General features: G+C 45.0%; 1 protein-coding gene across 1 annotated transcript in view; it reads left to right on the top strand.

The window, feature by feature from the left end:
• Window positions 1–274: 274 nt before the first annotated feature.
• The window catches only part of zcchc14 (zinc finger, CCHC domain containing 14), a 35,511-nt gene continuing 13,871 nt past the window's right edge, over window positions 275–21,914 (top strand). Inside the window, exons 1-5 of the mRNA XM_052465651.1 lie at window positions 275–1,796; window positions 4,383–4,509; window positions 19,223–19,293; window positions 19,506–19,577; window positions 19,784–19,869. Coding sequence (XP_052321611.1) covers window positions 1,173–1,796; window positions 4,383–4,509; window positions 19,223–19,293; window positions 19,506–19,577; window positions 19,784–19,869 — 980 coding nt within the window. The 5' untranslated portion in view covers window positions 275–1,172. The remainder of the gene's footprint in view (window positions 1,797–4,382; window positions 4,510–19,222; window positions 19,294–19,505; window positions 19,578–19,783; window positions 19,870–21,914) is intronic.

Here is a 21,914-nt window from a genome sequence, read left to right as displayed (position 1 = left end):
CAAAAGATGCCATATGCATATTTATTTAAAACAGTACACTTCCTCGGATCCTAGGCTTAAGAGGGTGACTTTCTCTTTAAAAAGTACAGTACCTCGTTGACCAAATCGGAGAGTTGTATGTATGAGCGCATATGAATAAGATGTGAAAGTGCGGATACTTTTCTGACCAATCACACCATTAGCTGGGATTACTGACAAGATGTTCACCCAATCGAAGTGGATATTTTTCAGTTAATGGGCTTATCTGGCAGAGTTTGGGATAATGGATCACACAGCTGTTTTTCTCGATTTCAGGGTTATGACAGAATAGAAGGGAGTGGGCGTATTCCTTGAATTGCATTTCGAAAAAGCTACGGACTGTTTAACGAAAAGATAATCCTTGTCGTTATTTCTCTGGAACAAATCTGGATGCGCCACTTGTTATGCTTACGACCAATAGGATTTAACTAAATAGTTTACGTTTAAACTTTAACACTAAGGTAGCTGGCTGCAGTTCATACATACAGTTTATTGTCTGGTCTTGTTTATGAGCCGACGCTCTCAGAAGTTCAACGAATGCCATGCGGATTCCCATCGAAAAGTATTGTTTTACAGAGGGAAATCAGAGAGTGGCGCCTCTGACACTGGAAGTAAAGTATCTCTCTGTGTAATACTTATATGGTATTTTTCATTTCAATCTACTTCATGGAGGAATGTGCATGCTCTGTTCCATAATCAATTGATGTGTGGACCTCCGGGGGCTGGCAGAGAACCTGGATGACTGGAGAGTTGGCACTACGCTGAGCCTCGCAGTACAGTAAACCCAGACTCATGCTTTTCTTTATAGACTTTCACCTGAACAACGTTTTGGATGCATCTTTCAACAATGTTGCGACTGGCCTGTAAACAAATGAAGCGGGCGTGCGGTAGGCCCAATTTATGTTTCCGAAAACTCAAGAAGTCCTGGATACATTGAATACGATTTTTGTCAAAGGAATAACCAGCGCCAGGTGCACGTTCACAAAGTAACTGTTCCGGCACCCGAATTGCTGCACTCTTTTGTTTCAAGTTTGTTATAGTAGGCCTAGATGGAGTTTTGGCTGACTCATTTTAGTCTTGCCATTTTATTATTTTTAGGCTTAATTACTATCAGCAACATAATACATATTTTAAATTTGTGACTCGGTGTTAAAATGGTTGAAAATCGGTGTTCCGTTCAAAGGGAAGGGGTCTACCACTGGTTCTCGATATTGAACTCGGCCCAGAGAGCCGAGTTCCTTTGTGGGCTTTTGGACCTCTGTGTTCCAATCGAACTCCGCTTCCTCGGGACATGCTTGGAAGACTTAGCCCGCAAGGACTATCACTCCCTCAGGGACGCCGAGATCAAAGCCAACAACCCTGCTGACCTCTCGAACCTTACCAACATCACCGACGACGTCGTGAGGAGCAAGCTGCTCATCTCCCTCGCACTTCTCAACTCGGACAACCGAGATGCGGCGGGTGTTCTCTTCCGAACGCTCACGCACATCGACAGCGTCATCAACAACTATGGCCTGCAGCTCAACGATGGACGAACGGGGGAGCAGTTCCTTCTCCTCTTCACCATGGCATCCAATCATCCGGCGTTCAGCTTTCACCAGAAACAGGTGTTAAGACAGGAGCTGACCCAGATCCAAGAGATCCTGCAGGTCACCTGTGGAGAGCAGCAGGCCGGGACTGGCGCGCTGGCCACCCTGTCTCCCGCCACGAGCATCCCTACCTACATCACTGCGCCCACCCTCAACTCCAGTCAGGCTGGGTGTCCATGTTGTCATAAGGTAGGTCATATATTGTCCCCGTTGTCACTTACTTGATGGCTATATATATATATGAATGGTCTTGTGCCACTTCCAAGTTTGAGCAGCCATCCAGAACACAAAGTTGTAGGATACCTAACAAGCAAAAGAGTTAGTGAGTGCCAGTGCTCCCAACACGGTCCAGGTTCTGGTATAGTGGTCTACACTCCACTGGTTCTGGTAGTGATGTTGAACAAGGGCCTTCACATCCTTGACAAATGCATCTTGTGGGACAGCTCTGTACCCTCTTTGGTATGAGAAGATCATATGAAGGAAAATGTATTGTGGTTACACTGTAGGTTCTACATTATTTATAACCGATAGAGAATAGAGTGTTGTTACACGGTAAGAACACTGTATTACGCCTGCTCCTTTTACTTGTGTGGGTTTTTCCAAAAGTATGGGAGGGGGTGATAACGTTATAGTGCTTCCCCCGTTTCCAGGTCAGGCTGAGACAAACTCTAAGGAAAGTGACCTGAAAGGAATTAATTTAACTAAACAAACATGTTTTTCACTGGTCCCCCAGGGGCATGTCTGTCGGTTGTCCCCGACCATTGGTGGTCCCCCTGAGTCCTGAACATTCACTCACAATGTCTGCCTGTAGATTCAGCATGACTTTTACTTCTCTGGGGAACCGGATGTCAACACGGCAATGTGGGAATAGGAAACCACGTCTTCCTCGTTAACAAAATATACAGCTTTCTTTGGTTTTAAAATGGATTGCAAAACGTTAGGAATGATGTTATGACAGTTTAAGGGGCTTTTGACGAACAGGAATATTATAATTTACAAAAAAACAACCTCAAGATACATCTGAAAGTGTGTGCGCGTGCGTGTGCATATGCGTGTCTGCACTAGCGTGTGTGTTTGACAGAGAAAGAGAGTCCAGAACACTTAAAAGGACAAATATAATGTTACAAATGAAAAATGTACCGTAAAACCATCAGTTGGATTTGAACACATTGGAACACAGGTTTAGGATCACTATGAAGGCCTGTTTGTCATTGGTTTAAATCAGAGACACACAGCAGACAAACACAGGGCCGTTCAAACTCGTGGCTGAGAGGAAAGTACCCTGCCTGCTCAAAGGAAAGTGGTTGGTTGTATTTAGTGTTGTTTTGGTCTTGGCCTCCGTTAAGTGCAGGCCAGCACATTTCTCAACACTGAAATCAACCCTGTGTGAGAGAGACTCAAGCTCCGGTGAATCACCAGGAAGCTCTCTCTGACTGTTCGAAGAAGAAGCCTTTAAGGTCACCCTAACCCAACCAGACATGAAATATAAACCACACTCACATATTAATTATTCATTGAATTATAAACTTATGGTGATGGGTGAAGAAAGAAGAAAGTCAATGAAAAAACTCACACATTTGTTATTAGATAATGTTCTACTTTATTTGGGGTTTAAGCCTTCAGGAAAACATGCAGGAGGAACTCCTTAGCGGGGTTTCAGGGCGTTATCTGCCACTGTCATGCCCGTTTCAGTTCTAAACCCTAGCTCAACCAGCTAGCATCTCTCCTAACAGCAGGATTTCCCCTTTTCCTCAAGAAAAATAGAAGATTTGGCAGGAGTCGATGCGGATGTGGCAGTAGCACACTGTAAAGCATACTTAATTGGCTTCAGAGCTTGTCTGTGTGTGTTTAGGTTTCTGCTTGGGTGAGCATGTGTGCTACATGACCTCTGCTGTTAAACACATCAGCCTCACCACCGAGAGTGCTTCAAAAAGGAAAGAAAGACACAACACATTCGGTTTGGAATCAAGCCATTCCCATGACCAATCAGTTTGAACTGCAAAAATCTAGAAAATAGATTTTACCTGTCAATTATTACTGAAGCATTAAGATTACTGGGCATATACAAGTAAAGACGATCAGGATAAATTGTCCTTAAATAACATAAGAGTAGACCACCGAACAACAGTCCTTTTCAAACGGCTCACCTTTCCAGGAAGCTGGTTAGTTGTACAGACAAGTGTTTAGAGTAGCAGTGGCTATTACTCTCTCCTACCTGACTTCTTGACAACTTTTCAAGGTACCTAATCACAGAGCAAGCAGGACAGACACCTGCAGGCCTGCTTAGTGTGTCAGTGCCCTGTCAATGGTCATAACGTGTAACTCTTAAGACAATATAGGCTACTGTGAAAGAGCTCTAACATTTTGTGAAAGACCAGCCGTCATATTTGTGGGAACCTTTAACTAATGACAGCTTTCCATTTCTTAAAGGGGCATTTCATCACATTTTAACCTCATATTCAGTATCTCCAGCACCATGCCATTTTCTATGTGAAAACAGTGATTTTCTATGTTCTGTAGTTAAAAAGATAAAAAGTCCTGAGAAAATGACACCCTATGCGGTCAACAGACGTAATTTTCAAATGATTTCAGTGATTTTGAAAAATGTATGTGTGACCCTGTCTCTTACCTGTTTGAGTTAGGGTAGAATGTGTGCGACAGTCTGAAAAGGCTGTCCAGGTGCTGAAAGATTACAGATCCGTAAACTTCTAACTACTTTTGACCATGATATTAACCTCTGACTACTTGACCTGAGCTTTGACCCCTGTTTCACAGACACTGCACCAAGAGGACGGGGCAGAGCGAGTGGACGAGGGGATTGGTCCAGAACCCATGCCTCACATGACATCTCTCTCATGCAAGGAGCTGCCAGTCAAGGTGCATGTTGGGAAACAGAGCAAAGGTGAGACACAGAACTTTGCTCTGACATACTTATACGGTACACAGAAATCTGTCACACTTATCTACCCTGTCTGTGTACGACACAGGACAGGACATCCCAGTGACTGTAAGGGTCAAGGTTCTCTCCAACAACGTCACACACTAGTATGGGAATCTTGAGTTCAAACGTAATACTTTGTCAGTCATTCGGTACGTGTCTTTAGAATAAGCAGTTCAGTTTGTGCCAGACACTCACACATGCACCCAGAACAAGAAACCACACGCTGAAACACTGAAATCGACAAACCAGACTCATTGAGGAATGTGGAGGCATGCTTGCGGTACTGCCCTCCCCCTATCAGAATGGGAAGGGAGAAAGATGGTCATACATCTAGTTCTCAATCTGAGGGTGCAACTTGGTGCAGTGAAGGCCATCAGTGTTATGTTTTACACATTGCTACGCTGCTCTGGTCCGGATGGAGCAGCTGCTGCAGGAATCTGCCATCATCCTCTGTTTCACACTTCTCATTCTGTCATTTCTCAACCACTCCTTTACACTGTACATACTGTACCTCTCACACACTACTGAACACTTCTACTGCTATGTGGAACGATGTTTACAACCTTTATTCTACTAGAGTATCACTTTAGTATTAAGGTATTTGTTATGAGAGGGAATACTACAGTATATATGCTATTCAATCAGAGTGTAGCAGGCTGTTGTCTACTTCTCCTTAGTACAATCTTTTGAAATATTTGCTGTGAGGCTATAAACAGACCGGAATATACACTTGAACGCATGCACACCCACGAAGAAACAAACTCACAAAGGGCTCGTTTGGATTTGGATGATACTGTTGCATTGAGTTATTTGAAGGTCCCAGAAACTACAGCTATAAATATTGTATGTTTCTTAGTTGTCTGCTTTCTTTTCTATCTCTTTTTTCTTGTTGGCTGGACCAACACACAGATGTTGAATCCAAGAGTGGTCACATGTTATGTAATTCACGAGCCACGTTTTCTTCTCCACTTTTGGAAAGTTTAGTCTGGAGGTGGGACGGAGTGGAGGGATAATGGGAAATGATGACCTCAGCAATGTGTCTTTCTCCAAAGTTCTCAAAATAGGCAGTAGATGGTAGTACAGTAGAAGTTCTAAATTCTAGATTCCTCTTCTTCTTTGATTCACTGCACTATCTTGTAGGTAGAAGTGACAGATCACTGTAACAATTTCATATTTTGAACACAAGTATATGCACAGACACACACTGTGTCAGTGTGCAGGATTGTCTTTTATCTGAACGTAGTGTAAATATTAAGGGGGTTGATAGTTTTTTGAAGTGTGCTAGTGGGTTAAAGAGTTGATAGTTAGAGGAGCATGTTAAGCTGGGGTCTAATATTGCTTTGAAAGGAGCAGGTCTCTCGGTTACTCAGTAGGATTGGCCCTTTCGTTTTCTGGTAACCCAATGCTGAGTTAGCTACACTACCTCATGGCCAGGGCTGCATGCCTGTCATCAGCAGCACAAAGCAGGGCAAGCATACCTCCAAGCACACACACACACACACACATGCACACACACACAGTGGCAAGAGTGCACTTGTTATTCAAACATGCAGATAGTGAGTGACTATTATTTTGTAATGCAATCTTGTTTTTGCCTTCATTCATAATACACAACACGAAAGATGCTGATAATGCACAAAAGAGAATATCTACTTTTGTGTGTCTTTGTGTGACGGTGTATTTTCACAGGGTGCAATATGTAACCAGATCTGTTAGAATGGCAGAATGCCCTGGATTAACGAGTCTGGCACCAGGCATGTGGAGCCTCCAGCAGCTGCTGCCTGCTGGGCACGGGGCAGGGCAGGGTACTGAGGGAGAGGCAAGGTGGTAGAGGGCAGTGGGCTGGGTACCTGAGCACCGTGGGCAGTGGGCTGGGTGGCTGGACAGGGGGCTGGGCTGGGTGGCTGGGTAGTGGGCTGGGTGGATGGACAGTTGGCTGGGTGGATGGGCAGTGGGCTGGGTGGATGGACAGTGGGCTGGGTGGATGGACAGTGGGCTGGGTGGATGGGCAGTGGGCTGGGTTGATGGACAGTGGGCTGGGTGGATGGGCAGTGGGCTGGGTGGATGGACAGTGGGCTGGGTGGATGGACAGTGGGCTGGGTGGATGGGCAGTGGGCTGGGTTGATGGACAGTGGGCTGGGTGGATGGGCAGTGGGCTGGGTTGATGGACAGTGGGCTGGGTGGATGGGCAGTGGGCTGGGTGGATGGACAGTGGGCTGGGTGGATGGACAGTGGGCTGGGTGGATGGGCAGTGGGCTGGGTTGATGGACAGTGGGCTGGGTGGATGGGCAGTGGGCTGGGTTGATGGACAGTGGGCTGGGTGGCTGGACAGTGGGCTGGGCAGTGGGCTGGGTGGCTGGACAGTGGGCTGGGTGGCTGGGCAGTGGGCTGGGTGGATGGGCAGTGGGCTGGGTGGATGGAGGCTGGTTGGATGGGCAGTGGGCTGGGTGGGTGGGCAGTGGGCTGGGTGGATGGGCAGTGGGCTGGGTGGATGGGCAGTGGGCTGGGTTGATGGACAGTGGGCTGGGTGGCTGGACAGTGGGCTGGGCAGTGGGCTGGGTGGATGGGCAGTGGGCTGGGTTGATGGACAGTGGGCTGGGTGGATGGGCAGTGGGCTGGGTTGATGGACAGTGGGCTGGGTGGATGGGCAGTGGGCTGGGTTGATGGACAGTGGGCTGGGTGGCTGGACAGTGGGCTGGGTGGCTGGACAGTGGGCTGGGTGGCTGGGCAGTGGGCTGGGTGGATGGGCAGTGGGCTGGGTGGATGGAGGCTGGTTGGATGGGCAGTGGGCTGGGTGGCTGGGCAGTGGGCTGGGTGGATGGACAGTGGGCTGGGTGGATGGGCAGTGGGCTGGGTGGCTGGACAGTGGGCTGGGTGGCTGGGCAGTGGGCTGGGTGGATGGGCAGTGGGCTGGGTGGATGGGCAGTGGGCTGGGTGGATGGACAGTGGGCTGGGTGGATGGACAGTGGGCTGGGTGGATGAGCAGTGGGCTGGGTGGTTGGACAGTGGGCTAGGTGTCCGGGCAGTGTGCTGGGTGGATGGAGGCTGGTTGGATGGGCACTATGGGCAGTGGGCTGGGTGGCTGGGCACTGTGGGCAGTGGGCTGGGTGGCTGGGCAGTGGGCTTGGTGGATCAGCAGGGGGCTGGGCAGGGGGTTGAGTGGCTGCCCTTACAACAACAACAACAACAACAACAACAACAACAATAAACATTTTCACATGTGAAATAGCTATTTTCACATGTTGAGCTGAAGTTTCACATGAAACCATATTTTCAAATGTATTACATTTAGAGTTCACATGTTAACACCACCTCTTCGCATGTGAAAAATAAAAACATGTTTACACCTCATATGTGAAATGTGCAGTTTTACATGTGAAAAACTTTCTCATGTGAAAATCTTACTTTCACATGTGGAATAGCATTTTCACATGTAAAAAACAATCACATGATTTTCATATAAGCCCTTGGGCTTCCAACCACACCTGCACCCAGTTTTGTTTTGATCTGTATTGTTGTCTATCACATGTTTTCTTTAGTGAAAATAAATAAAACAAAATAAATAAAACTAAAACATGTAAGAAAATTAAACGGGCAAAAATCTCACTTTCACGTGTGGAATTGCATCTTCACATGTAAAAAACAATCGCATGTAAAAATCACATTTGCAGTTTCACATGTAATAAAACTCCACATGTGAAAATCTTACTTTCACATGTGGAATTGCATTTTCACATGTGGTGGTGAAAGTGTTTTTCTCCTCATGTCAAAATGTGGTGTTAACATGTTGCTGTAGCAATGTTTCACACATAAAATGGCAAATTATGTAATGCCATTCTGTAAAAAGTTAACTTAGCCTACCTGACTATATTAATTAATGTGTGTTAAAAATAATGATTTTTTATTTCTGAGTCATCCATACCGAGTGTAACTGCTGCAGGCGCATGCCTCTCTTCTTCATACGTTGGTCAATGACGGTCGGAAGTTCATCACCAAGTATATTTTCTATTTGATAAGTAGCTGTTGTCTTGCTAGGGCATACTTAATAATGCTGTTTGATTGCTCAGTTCTTGTGGACTAAAATACGTTTAATTCTCCAGGGCAACTTACATTATCATACTGGTCTCCCATGGGAATCAAACCCACAACCCTGGCCTTGCAAGAGCCTTGCTTTACCAACTGAGCCACACAGGACTTCACCTCTTCCAAGCAATCAGTGCTGGGAGGTGTGTCTTTCACCTCTGCAGGGAAATTAATGCAAGTACTTCAGTCTCCCCTCTTTTTTCAGTGGTGGCAGTATTGTGAAGCGGTAATGTTGTCTCTGAAACAAAGACACTCTTCTGAGTTGTTCTGTTGAGTTGTCCGAGGAGGGAAAGAGAGGAAGGCTCCACACCACTCTCACTTGAGTATCTTACCTAGTTATTTTCTGATGATCTCATTTTGCTATTTTGTAGCTTTGGCACAGTGTCTTCGAAAGTATTAACACCCCTTCAGTGTTTTCCACATTTTGTTGCCTTACAACCTGAATTTAAAATGGATTATATTTAGATTTTTTGTCACTGTCCTACACACAATACCCCATAATGTCAAAGTGGAATTATGTTTTTCGAAATGTTTACAAATGAATAAAAAATGAAAACATTAAATGTCTTGAGCCAAGTATTCAAGTCCTTTTTTAAGGCAAGCCTAAATAAATTCAGGAGTTTACATATGCTTAAAAAGTCACATAATATAAGTTGCCTCAACTCACACTGTGTGCAATAATAGTGTTGAACATGAAAGGGATTTTCAATGTCTGCTTTTTATTTTTTACCAATCTACGACTGAGGGACCTTACAGATAATTATATGTGTGGGGTACAGAGATTAGTTAGTCATTAAAAAAATTGTGAATTTCAAACACAGATTCAACCACAGAGACCAGGGAGGTTTTCCAATGCCTCTTAAAGAAATGGCACCTATTGGTAGATGGGTGAAAATAAAAAAGTAGACATTGAAAATCCCTTTGAGCATGTTCAAGTTATTAATTACATGGTGTATCAATACACCCAGTCACTACAAAGATACATCCAAACTAGTGATGCACGATATATCGGTATCGGAATCGCACGATATTAGCTAAAAATGCCAACATCGGCATCAGACCGATGTCTAGTTTAACGGCGATGTGCAAAACCGATGTCAAAGCTGACGTGCATACCTATATAACGTAGGTAGATGACGTGCATACCTATATAACGTAGGTAGATGACGTGCATACCTATATAACGTAGGTAGATGACGTGCATACCTATATAACGTAGGTAGATGACGTGCATACCTATATAACGTAGGTAGATGACGTGCATACCTATATAACGTAGGTAGATGACGTGCATACCTATATAACGTAGGTAGATGACGTGCATACCTATATAACGTAGGTAGATGATGTGCATACCTATATAACGTAGGTAGATGACATGCATACCTATATAAAGTAGGTAGATGATGTGCATACCTATATAACGTAGGTAGATGACGTGCATATCTATATAACGTAGGTAGATGACGTGCATACCTATATAATGTAGGTAGATGACGTGCATACCTATATAACGTAGGTAGATGACGTGCATACCTATATAAAGTAGGTAGATGACGTGCATACCTATATAACGTAGGTAGATGACGTAATGACGCCACAAAAAATACAGCGCTACACAGAACAAAAGCAGAAAAATACTAAGCGCACACTTCCAACAACTAAACAAGTTCAAGTCGAGCAGTCATTTTAAAGAGTAAGAAAATTTCAGCGAGACAACTCAAAGGCAAAATCCATTAACGCCAAGATAATGGAATTCATTGCCCTTGACAATCAACTGTTCTCTGTCGTGGATGATCGAGCACTTCGAGCCTCGGTACACACTACCAAGTTGGCACTATTTTTCAGATGTTGCCCTACCGGAGTTACATAGTATTGTTGAAACGCCGTACCAGGCGGTGAACCAGCCCGATAGGATGCTCTCAATTGTGAGGGTCTTAGGGGCCAAGCCGAATTTCTTCAGCCTCCTGAGGTTGAATAAGCACTGTTGCGCCTTCTTCACAACCCTGTCTGTGTGGGTGGACCATTTCAAATGGTCAGTGATGTGTACTCCAAGGAACTTGAAGCTTTCCACCTTCTCCACTGCGGTCCCGCCCATGTGGATAGAGGCATGCTCCCTCAGCTGTCTCCTGAAGTCCACGATCAGCTCCTTCGTTTTATTGATGTTGAGGGAGATGTTATTTTCCTGGCACCACTCCACCAGGGCCCTCACCTCCTCCCTCTAGGCTGTCTAGTCATTGTTGGTAATCAGGCATATTACTGTTGTGTCGTCTGCAAACTTGATGATTGAGTTGGAGGCGTGCGTGGCCACGCAGTCATGGTGAACAGGGAGTACAGAAGGGGGCTGAGCACACACCCTTGTGGGGCCCCTGTGTTGCGGATCAACGAAGTGGAGGTGTTGTTGCCTACCATCACCATCTGGGGCGGCCCGTCAGGAAGTCCAGGACCCAGTTGCACAGGGCGGGGTTCAGACCCAGGGCCACGTGCTTAATGATGGAATGTAAGTACAGTATTTACTTTCAGAGGTGAATGTATCAAACCAGTTGCTGTGATAAAACATGTTTTGTTGTTGTGCACTATCCTCAAACAATAGCATGGTATTTTTTGCTGTAAATTGGACACTGCAGAAATATTAACAAGAATTTAATCTTTACATTTAATAATTTAAACCGTCCCGTTTTAGGGACACCGATCCCGTAGAGGTCTTAACACGCTTAAATGTCTTACTCACGTCAGCCACGGAGAATGAGAGCCCACTGTCCTTAGAAGCGGGCTATGTCGGTGGCACTGTGCTATCCTCAAAGAGGGCGAAGAACGTGTTCAGCTTGTCCAGGAGCAAGACCTCGGAACATATTCCAGTCTTGAAGCATGGAATCCGATTGGTCAGACCAGCGTTGAAAACACCGGGTACTTCCTGTTTGAGTTTCTGCCTATAGGAAGGGAGGAGCAAAATGGAGTCGTGATCTGATTTGCCAAAGGGAGAGCGGGGGAGGGCCTTGTAGGCATCTTGGAAGGGAATGTAGCTGTGGTCGAGCATTTTTCCAGAGCGAGTACTACAGTCAATGTGTTGACAGAACTTCGGTAGTGTTTTCCTCAAATAGTCTTTGTTAAAATCCCCAGGTACAATAAATGCGGCCTCGGGATATGTGGTTTCCAGTTTGCACAAAGTCCAGTGTAGTTCCTTGAGGGCTGTCGTGGTATCGGCTTGAGGTGGAATATACACGGCTGTGACTATAACCGAAGAGAATTCTCTTGGGAGGTAATATGGTCAGCATTTTATTGTGAGGTATTCTAGGTCAGATGAACAAAAGGACTTGAGTTTTATGAACGTTATCACAATCACACCATGAATAGTTCATCATAAAACATATACCACCTCCTTTCTTCTTCCCAGAGAGTTCTTTATTCCTGTCTGTATAGTGTTTTACTTTTCATATATGTTTTACAAATACATTTTAAAAAAGTGTTTTGTGTAGATCCTTGACAAAAAATATGACAATTAAATCCATTTTAATCCCACTTTGTAGCACAACAATATGTGGAAAAGTCAACGGTTGTGAATGCTTTCTGAAGGCACTGTATGTGTGTGTTTTCTACCCCAGTTCAAATCAAATAAAATCTTATTTGTCACATACACATGGTTAGCAGATGTTAATGCGAGTGTAGCGAAATGCTTGTGCTTCTAGTTCCGACAATGCAGTAATAACCAACAAGTAATCTAACTAACAATTCCAAAACTACTGTCTTATACACAGTGTAAGGGGATAAAGAATATGTACATAAAGATATATGAATGAGTGATGGTACAGAGCGGCATAGTCAAGATACAGTAGATGGTATCGAGTACAGTATATACATATGAGATGAGTATGTAAACAAAGTGGCATATATAAAGTGGCTAGTGATACATACATGTATTAAATAAAGATGCAGTAGATGATATAGAGTACAGTATATACGTATACATATGAGATTAATAATGTAGGGTATGTAAACATTATATTAGGTAGCATTGTTTAAAGTGGCTAGTGATATATTTTACATAATTTCCCATCAATTCCCATTATTAAAGTGGCTGGAGTTGAGTCAGTGTGTTGGCAGCAGCCACTCAATGTTAGTGGTGGCTGTTTAACAGTCTGATGGCCTTGAGATAGAAGCTGTTTTTCAGTCTCTCGGTCCCAGCTTTCATGCACCTATACTGACCTCTCCTTCTGGATGATAGCGGGCTGAACAGGCAGTGGCTCGGGTGGTTGTTGTCCTTGATGATCTTTATGGCCTTCCTATAACATCGGGTGGTGTAGGTGTCCTGGAGGGCAGGTAGTTTGCCCCCGGTGATGCGTTGTGCAGACCTCCCTACCCTCTGGAGAGCCTTACGGTTGAGGGCGGAGCAGTTGCCGTACCAGGCGGTGATACAGCCCGCCAGGATGCTCTCGATTGTGCATCTGTAGAAGTTTGTGAGTGCTTTTTGTGACAAGCCGAATTTCTTCAGCCTCCTGAGGTTGAAGAGGCGCTGCTGAGCCTTCTTCACAATGCTGTCTGTGTGGGTGGACCAATTCAGTTTGTCTGTGATGTGTATGCCGAGGAACTTAAAACTTGCTACCCTCTCCACTACTGTTCCATCAATGTGGATAGGGGGGTGTTCCCTCTGCTGTTTCCTGAAGTCCACAATCATCTCCTTAGTTTTGTTGACGTTGAGTGTGAGGTTATTTTCCTGACACCACACTCCGTGGGCCCTCACCTCATCCCTGTAGGCCGTCTCGTCGTTGTTGGTAATCAAGCCTACCACTGTTGTGTCATCCGCAAACTTGATGATTGAGTTGGAGGCATGCGTGGCCACGCAGTCGTGGGTGAACAGGGAGTACAGGAGAGGGCTCAGAATGCACCCTTGTGGGGCCCCAGTGTTGAGGATCAGCGGGGTGGAGATGTTGTTGCCTACCTTCACCACCTGGGGGCGGCCCGTCAAGAAGTCCAGTACCCAGTTGCACAGGGCGGGGTCGAGACCCAGGGTCTCGAGCTTGATGACGAGCTTGGAGGGTACTATGGTGTTAAATGCCGAGCTGTAGTCGATGAACAGCATTCTCACATAGGTATTCCTCTTGTCCAGATGGGTTAGGGCAGTGTGCAGTGTGGCTGAGATTGCATCGTCTGTTGACCTATTTGGGCGGTAAGCAAATTGGAGTGGGTCTAGGGTGTCAGGTAGGGTGGAGGTGATATGGTCCTTGACTAGTCTCTCAAAGCACTTCGTGATGACGGAAGTGAGTGCTATGGGGGCGGTAGTCATTTAGCTCAGTTACCTTAGCTTTCTTGGGAACAGGAACAATGGTGGCCCTCTTGAAGCATGTGGGAACAGCAGACTGGTATAGGGATTGATTGAATATGTCCGTAAACACACCAGCCAGCTGGTCTGCGCATGCTCTGAGGGCGCGGCTGGGGATGCCGTCTGGGCCTGCAGCCTTGCGAGGGTTAACACGTTTAAATGTTTTACTCACCTCGGCTGCAGTGAAGGAGAGGCCGCATGTTTTGGTTGCAGGCCGTGTCAGTGGCACTGTATTGTCCTCAAAGCGGGCAAAAAAGTTATTTAGTCTGCCTGGGAGCAAGACATCCTGGTCCGTGACTGGGCTGGTTTTCTTTTTGTAATCCGTGATTGACTGTAGACCCTGCCACATACCTCTTGTGTCTGAGCCGTTGAATTGAGATTCTACTTTGTCTCTATACTGACGCTTAGCTTGTTTGATTGCCTTGCGGAGGGAATAGCTACACTGTTTGTATTCGGTCATGTTTCCGGTCACCTTGCCCTGATTAAAAGCAGTGGTTTGCGCTTTCAGTTTCATGCGAATGCTGCCATCAATCCACGGTTTCTGGTTTGGGAATGTTTTAATCGTTGCTATGGGAACGACATCTTCAACGCACGTTCTAATGAACTCGCACACCGAATCAGCGTATTCGTCAATGTTGTTGTCTGACGCAATACGAAACATATCCCAGTCCACGTGATGGAAGCAGTCTTGGAGTGTGGAATCAGATTTGTCGGACCAGCGTTGAACCGATCTCAGCGTGGGAGCTTCTTGTTTTAGTTTCTGTAGGCAGGGATCAACAAAATGGAGTCGTGGTCAGCTTTTCCGAAAGGAGAGCGGGGCAGGGCCTTATATGCGTCTCGGAAGTTAGAATAGCAGTGATCCAAGGTTTTGCCAGCCCTGGTTGCGCAATCGATATGCTGATACAATTTAGGGAGTCTTGTTTTCAGATTACCCTTGTTAAAATCCCCAGCTACAATGAAAGCAGCCTCAGGATGTATGGATTCCAGTTTGCAAAGAGTCAAATAAAGTTAGTTCAGAGCCATCGATGTGTCTGCTTGGGGGGCTGTGATTATAATCGAAGAGAATTCCCTTGGTAGATAATGCGGTCGACATTTGATTGTGAGGAATTCTAAATCAGGTGAACAGAAGGACTTGAGTTCATGTATGCTTTTGTGACCACACCATGTCTCGTTAGCCATAAGGCATACGTCCCCGCCCCTCTTCTTACCAGAAAGATGTTTGTTTCTGTCGGCGCGATGCGTGGAGAAACCAGCTGGCTGCACCGACTCCGATAGCGTCTCTCCAGTGAGCCATGTTTCCGTGAAGCAAAGAACGTTACAGTCTCTGATGTCCCTCTGGAATGCTACCCTTGCTCGGATTTCATCAACCTTGTTGTCAAGAGACTGGACATTGGCGAGAAGTATACTGGGGAGTGGTGCACGATGTGCCCGTCTCCGGAGTCTTACCAGAAGACCGCTACGTTTCCCTCTTTTACGAAGTCGTTTCTTTGGGTCGCCGGCTGGGATCGATTCCGTTGTCCTGGGTGAAAGGCAGAACACAGGATCCGCTTCGCGAAAGTCATATTCTTGGTCGTACTGATGGTTAGTTGACGCTGCTCTTATATTCAGTAGTTCTTCTCGACTGTATGTAATGAAACCTAAGATGACCTGGGGTACTAATGTAAGAAATAACACGTAAAAAAACAAAAAACTGCATAGTTTCCTAGGAACGCGAAGCGAGGCGGCCATCTCTGTCGGCGCCGGAAAATTCGCTCCTCTTCGATGTAGGTTTTACAGATGCTCCTCTACCCCGTAGCGGCAACCCCTCTAATTTAGCGTACCCTGCATGCACAACCTATGTGGAATTCCTAGTGCCCTTCAGTCTCTACACTTTTTGCCACTGACGGAGACATTGATTACCCTAGAGAACACTGCTGCACCAGCTGTTCTCTTGTCATCTGACTACATTGTTATTTATTTTTTGGGCTCTTTTGCACCCCAGTATCTCTACTTGCACATCACCATCTGTGCATCTATCACTCCAGTGTTAATGCTAAATTTAAATTATTTTGCCACTATTGGCCTATTTTATTGCCTTACCTCCCTAACCTTACAACATTTGCACACACTGTACATAGATTTTCCTGTTGTGTTATTGACTGTTTATCCCATGTGTTACTCTGTGTTGTTTTTTTCGAACTGCTCTGCTTTTATCTTGGCCCAACCCCAACTCAAACTTGTATCTCAAACAGACTGTTTAAAAAATGCTTGCTATTTCCTCATAGTGGATGATGTCAACCTCCTGAGGAGGATGAGCTGGCCAATCAACTGTCTACTGAGTTAATATTTTTCATGACTTTTATACACTCACACCATTCTGTTTTTGGGTTATGCCATACCTAATTACATTTTTTGCGGAAGGAAAACTATTTCACTCATATTGTAATTAATTATAAGTAATATTTCATAGAAATCTAGAAACACTGGACAGTTACTTTAATACCAATTTGTCTACGGATGATCATACGATACCAAATCATCTCTATCAAGACCAGTCATTGTTGCGTGAACAATGGGAAATGTAGTTAGATATTTAGGTGACTTACAATAAAATACACTGAACAAAACAATAAACACAAAGTCCCATGTTTCATCAGTTGAAATAACAGATCCCAGAAATTTTCACAAAAACATATTTCTCTCAAATATTCTGCACAAATTTGTTTAGATCCCTGTTAGTGAGCATTTCTCCTTTGCCAAGATAATCCATCCACCTGACAGTTGTGACATATCAAGAAGCTGATTAAACAGCATGATCATTACACAGGTGCACCTTGTTCTGGGGACAATGAAAGCCCACTCTAAAATGTGCAGTTTTGTCACAAAACACAATACCACAGATGTCTCAAGTTTTGAGGGAGAGTGCAATTGGCATGCTGACTGCAGGAATGTTCCTCAGAGTTAATTTCCAGAGAATTGAATGTTAATTTCTCTACCATAAGCTGCCTCCAATGTCGTTTTAGAGAGTTTGGCAGTACGTACACCCGGCCTCACAGCTTAGACCACGTATAACCACGCCAGTCCAGGACCTCCACATCCGGCCTCTTCACCTGTGGGATTGCTGAGCCCAGCCACCCAGACAGCTGATGAAACTGTGGGTTTTCACAACCAAAGAATTTCTGCACAAACTGTCAGAAACTGTCTCAGGGAAGCTCATCTGCATACTTATCGTCCTCACCAGGGTCTTGACCTGACTGCAGACAGTGTCGTAACTGACTTCAGTGGGGAAATGTTCACCTTCGATGGCCACTGGCACACTGGGGAAGTTTGGGATGCTCTGGATCAACGTGTATGACAGAGTGTTTCAGTTTCTGCTAATATCCACCAACTTTGCACAGCCATTGAAGAAGAGTGGGACAACATTCCACAGGCCACAATCAGCAGCCTTATCATCTCTATGCAAAGGAGATTTGTCACGCTGCATGAGGCAAATGGTAGTCACACCAGATAAGGACTGGTTTTCTAATCCACGCTCCTACTTTTTTTTAAAGGTATCTGTGACCAACAGATGCATATCTGTATTACCAGTCATGTGAAATCCAAAGATGAGGGCCTAATGAATTAATTTAAATTGACTGATTTCCTTATATGAACTGTAGCTCAGTAAAATCTTTGAAATTGCTGCATATTTTGTTTAGATTTTTGTTCATGATACCAATTTAAAAAAAGATCTGCTTAGTGTTTATCATTTTCTATTGCGTGAGGATGGAGGGGGCTGGGCCTGATGTGTAAACTCTGCCGTGACAGAGAGTGCATGGTATTAGGGCAGGACTGCTCTATTGCTGAGCCTGTGGCTACTGTATAATTTTGTATGGCTAGAAGGGATACAGCTTTTGTAAAATTAACGTCAGATATGACTTTTTACAGCTGGTTATGAGAATTAGGTTAAGGTTAGGAAAATATTTTGAGTTAGCTAAAATGCAAAAACAAATGTTTGACATTAATTTTACAAAAGCTGGATCCCTTCTAGCCGTGACTGCAGGAGAGGGAGCTCACACAGGAAGGGAGAATCCAGGCCAGACAGCATGACATAGTTCCTCTGCTGTCTCTCTCTCACATCGCATTCACTTTTTAAAAAAAGTAAAAAATAAAAATAAAATAAACTTTCCCCACTTGGCGCTTTTACACACGGTGTTCCTACGCTCTTTCACTTACACACTCACACATGCCTGTGCACTCACGCAGGCACCACACACACACACACACACACACACACACACACACACACACACACACACACACACACACACACACACACACACACACACACACACACACACACACACACACACACACACACACACAGTGAGAGTAATGACGTTTTAGCCTTTAGTAAAGCAGTTTAGACTTACAGTGAAGCCTATAGACTTTCTGCTACTCAGAATACTTCAGATGAGTTCACACTTGCCTGCCGGGGGAGAGGCCCTTTCCTGGCCTGAGACTGAGAGCCAAACCTCTGGGTAAGAAAAGTTACAGGGGAGGTTTTTCACAGTATTTCTACATTTCTGATCCTCTCAGATAGGTCACATTCAGCACAGAGCTTCATTCAGCTAGCTAGTGCCTCTCCCAGTGCTAATACACACCGGAGGAAGTGCTGAGTCTGCAGGGTATATTTAACAAACAGGCTTGTGTGTGTGTACTCTACTGTATGTGTGTTTATGAGTGTTGTGTATGAGATTTCAGATGGTGTGTGTGTGTGTGTGTGTGTGTGTGTGTGTGTGTGTGTGTGTGTGTGTGTGTGTGTGTGTGTGTGTGTGTGTGTGTGTGTGTGTTCTCTGAATCCGATACGGAGTTCAGCCAAATGTTTTACAATGTCACTGGCAGGATCCCTAAAATGTGCCACTAGTCCAGCCATAAATCTAGATCATCCTGTCACTTTTTCTCTCCATGGCTCTCTTTCTTTCTACCTTGTACCTCTATCTGTATGTTCTCTCTAGTTTTTTTTGTTCTATCTCACTGTCCTCTATTCTCCAGTTTAAAGTGTTTAATGTGTTTAAATAGACACCAGGTGACCTCATTTCCTGTGATGTTCTCTACGAATTCAGATATGTAATTTAAGTACTTTCGGTGCCAAAAGAACAGTCTCAACAGTAGATCTAACAGGAACTACGTTTTCATCTAGCATGCATGGCAGAAAAATACGAGACACCAAAGCAATGTCTTACTTGATGTTCTTTGTTTGCTGAACGATAAAATCAGATAATCCAAATAATATATATATATTCTTTTCTTCAGTGAACATAGAGAGGATAGAGCTGAGTGGAGTGACTCACAAGGGGGAGAAACCAAGTGAATATATGCTAGAGGTGGGTATGCGCACGCACGCGCACACACACACACACACACACACACACACACACACACACACACACACACACACACACACACACACACACACACACACACACACACACACACACACACACACACACACACACACACACAAGTTCCAGTATGTACTGTATGTTAGTTATTGTACACTGTTGCCCTGTCCACTCACTCTCTCCTCATCCCACAGGTCACATGGTCAGACTCCTCTGTTTCCACTGTGAGCAGGACTCACCAGGAGGTGCTGAACTTTCTCTCCCAGGTAAGAAAGTGGCTGAAGCACAGAAAGGGGACTGATCGCTTATGTCTCTTATCGACTGTTCTGCTAACTAGCAGCTACCTTTTTTCAGGCTAGGATTGACAGAATTTTGGAGTGGGGGGAAAACCTGTCTTTATGTCCACTGTACCCATCTGCCATCTGTTGAATAGTGATGTGAAGGTCAATATCCTATTTTGTGTTTCTCCCAGGTCTCCCAGCTTTTCCCTGATGAAGGTCGAGAGAAGTTCCTGCTACAGTCCCTTGGCCTTGATCAGACCTCTGAGCTGGACCCCAGGTAAGGTCCATCAGCATTGTCACTGACCAAGGTAGCCCACCTGAATATGTTCAATATGTTTAAAAAAAATGTTATTTCACCTTTATTTAACCAGGTAGGCTAGTTGAGAACAAGTTCTCATTTGCAACTGCGACCTGGCCAAGGTAAAGCATAGCAATTCGACACATACAACAACACAGAGTTCCACATGGAATAAACAAAACATAGTCAATAATACAGTAGAACAAAATAACACAAAAAGGCTATATACAGTGAGTGCAAATTAGGTAAGATAAGGGAGTTAAGGCAATAAATAGGCCACGGTGGCGAAGTAATTACAGTATAGCAATTAAACACTGGAATGGTAGATGTGCAGAAGATGAATGTGCAAGTAGAGATACTGGGGTGCAAAGGAGCAAGATAAATAAATAAATACTGTATGGGGATGAGGTAGGTAGATAGATGGGCTATGCACAGGTGCAGTGAGCTGCTCTGACAGCTGGTGCTTAAAGCTAGTGAGGGAGATATGAGTCTCCAGCTTCAGAGATTTTTGCAGTGCGTTCCAGTCATTGGCAGCAGAGAACTGGAAGGAAAGACGACCAAAGAAGGAATTGGCTTTGGGGGTGACCAGTGAGATATACCTGCTGGAGCGCATGCTACGAGTGGGTGCTGCTATGGTGACCAGTGAGCTGAGATAAGGTGGGGCTTTACCTAGCAGAGACTTGTAGATAACCTGTAGCCAGTGGGTTTGGCGACGTGTATGAAGCGAGGTCCAACCAACGAGAGCGTACAGGTCGCAATGGTGGGTAGTGTATGGGGCTTTGGTGACAAAACGGATGGCACTGTGATAGACTGCATCCAGTTTGTTGAGTAGAGTGTTGGAGGCTATTTTATAGATGACATCACTGAAGTCGAGGATCGGTAGGATGGTCAGTTTTACGAGGGTATGGTTGGCAGCATGAGTGAAGGATGCTTTGTTGCGATATAGGAAGCCAATTCTAGATTTAATTTTGGATTGGAGATGCTTAATGTGAGTCTGGAAGGAGAGTTTACAGTCTAACCAGACACCTAGGTATTTGTAGTTGTCCACGTATTCTAAGTCAGAGTCGTCCAGAGTAGTGATGCTGGACAGGCGAGCAGGTGCGGGCAGTGATCGGTTGAATAGCATGCATTTAGTTTTCCCTGCGTTTAAGAGCAGTTGGAGGCCACGGAAGGAGAGTTGTATGGCATTGAAGCTCATCTGGAGGTTAGTTAACAAAGTGTCCAAAGAGGGGCCAGAAGTATACAGATTGGTGTCGTCTGCGTAGAGGTGTACCAGAGAATCACCAGCAGCAAGAGCAACATCATTGATGTATACAGAGAAGAGAGTCGGCCCGAGGATTGAACCCTGTGGCACCCCCATAGAGACAGCCAGAGGTCCGGACAACAGGCCCTCTGATTTGACATACTGACCTCTATCGGAGAAGTAGTTGGTGAACCAGGTGAGGCAATAATTTGAGAAACCAAGGCTGTCGAGTCTGCCAATTAGAATGTGGTGATTGACAGGGTCAAAAACCTTGGCCAAGTTGATGAATACGGCTGCACAGTAATGTCTCTTATCGATGGCGGTTATGATGCCGTTTAGGACCTTGAGCGTGGCTGAGGTGCACCCATGACCAGCTCTGAAACCAGATTGCATAGCGGAGAAGGTACAGTGGGATTCGAAATGGTCAGTAATCTTTTTGATAACTTGGCTTTCGAAGACGTTGGAAAGACAGGGTAGGATAGATATAGGTCTGTAGCAGTTTGGATCTAGAGTGTCACCCCCTTTGAATAGGGGGATGACCGCGGAAACTTTCCAATCTTTGGGAATCTCAGACGATACGAAAGAGAGGTTGAACAGGCTAGTAATAGGAGTTGCAACAATTTCGGCAGATAATTTTAGAAAGAGATGGTCCAGATTGTCCCGGTGATTTGTAGGAGTCCAGATTTTGCAGCTCTTTCAGAACATCAGCTATCTGGATTTGGGTAAAGGAGAAATGGTGGGGGCTTTGGCGGGTTGCTGTGGAGGGTGCCGGCAGTTGACC

Source organism: Oncorhynchus keta, chromosome 17, assembly GCF_023373465.1.
Source record: "Oncorhynchus keta strain PuntledgeMale-10-30-2019 chromosome 17, Oket_V2, whole genome shotgun sequence".
In the NCBI taxonomy this organism is placed as follows: domain Eukaryota; kingdom Metazoa; phylum Chordata; class Actinopteri; order Salmoniformes; family Salmonidae; genus Oncorhynchus; species Oncorhynchus keta.
This window is presented reverse-complemented; position numbering and strand designations above follow the sequence as displayed.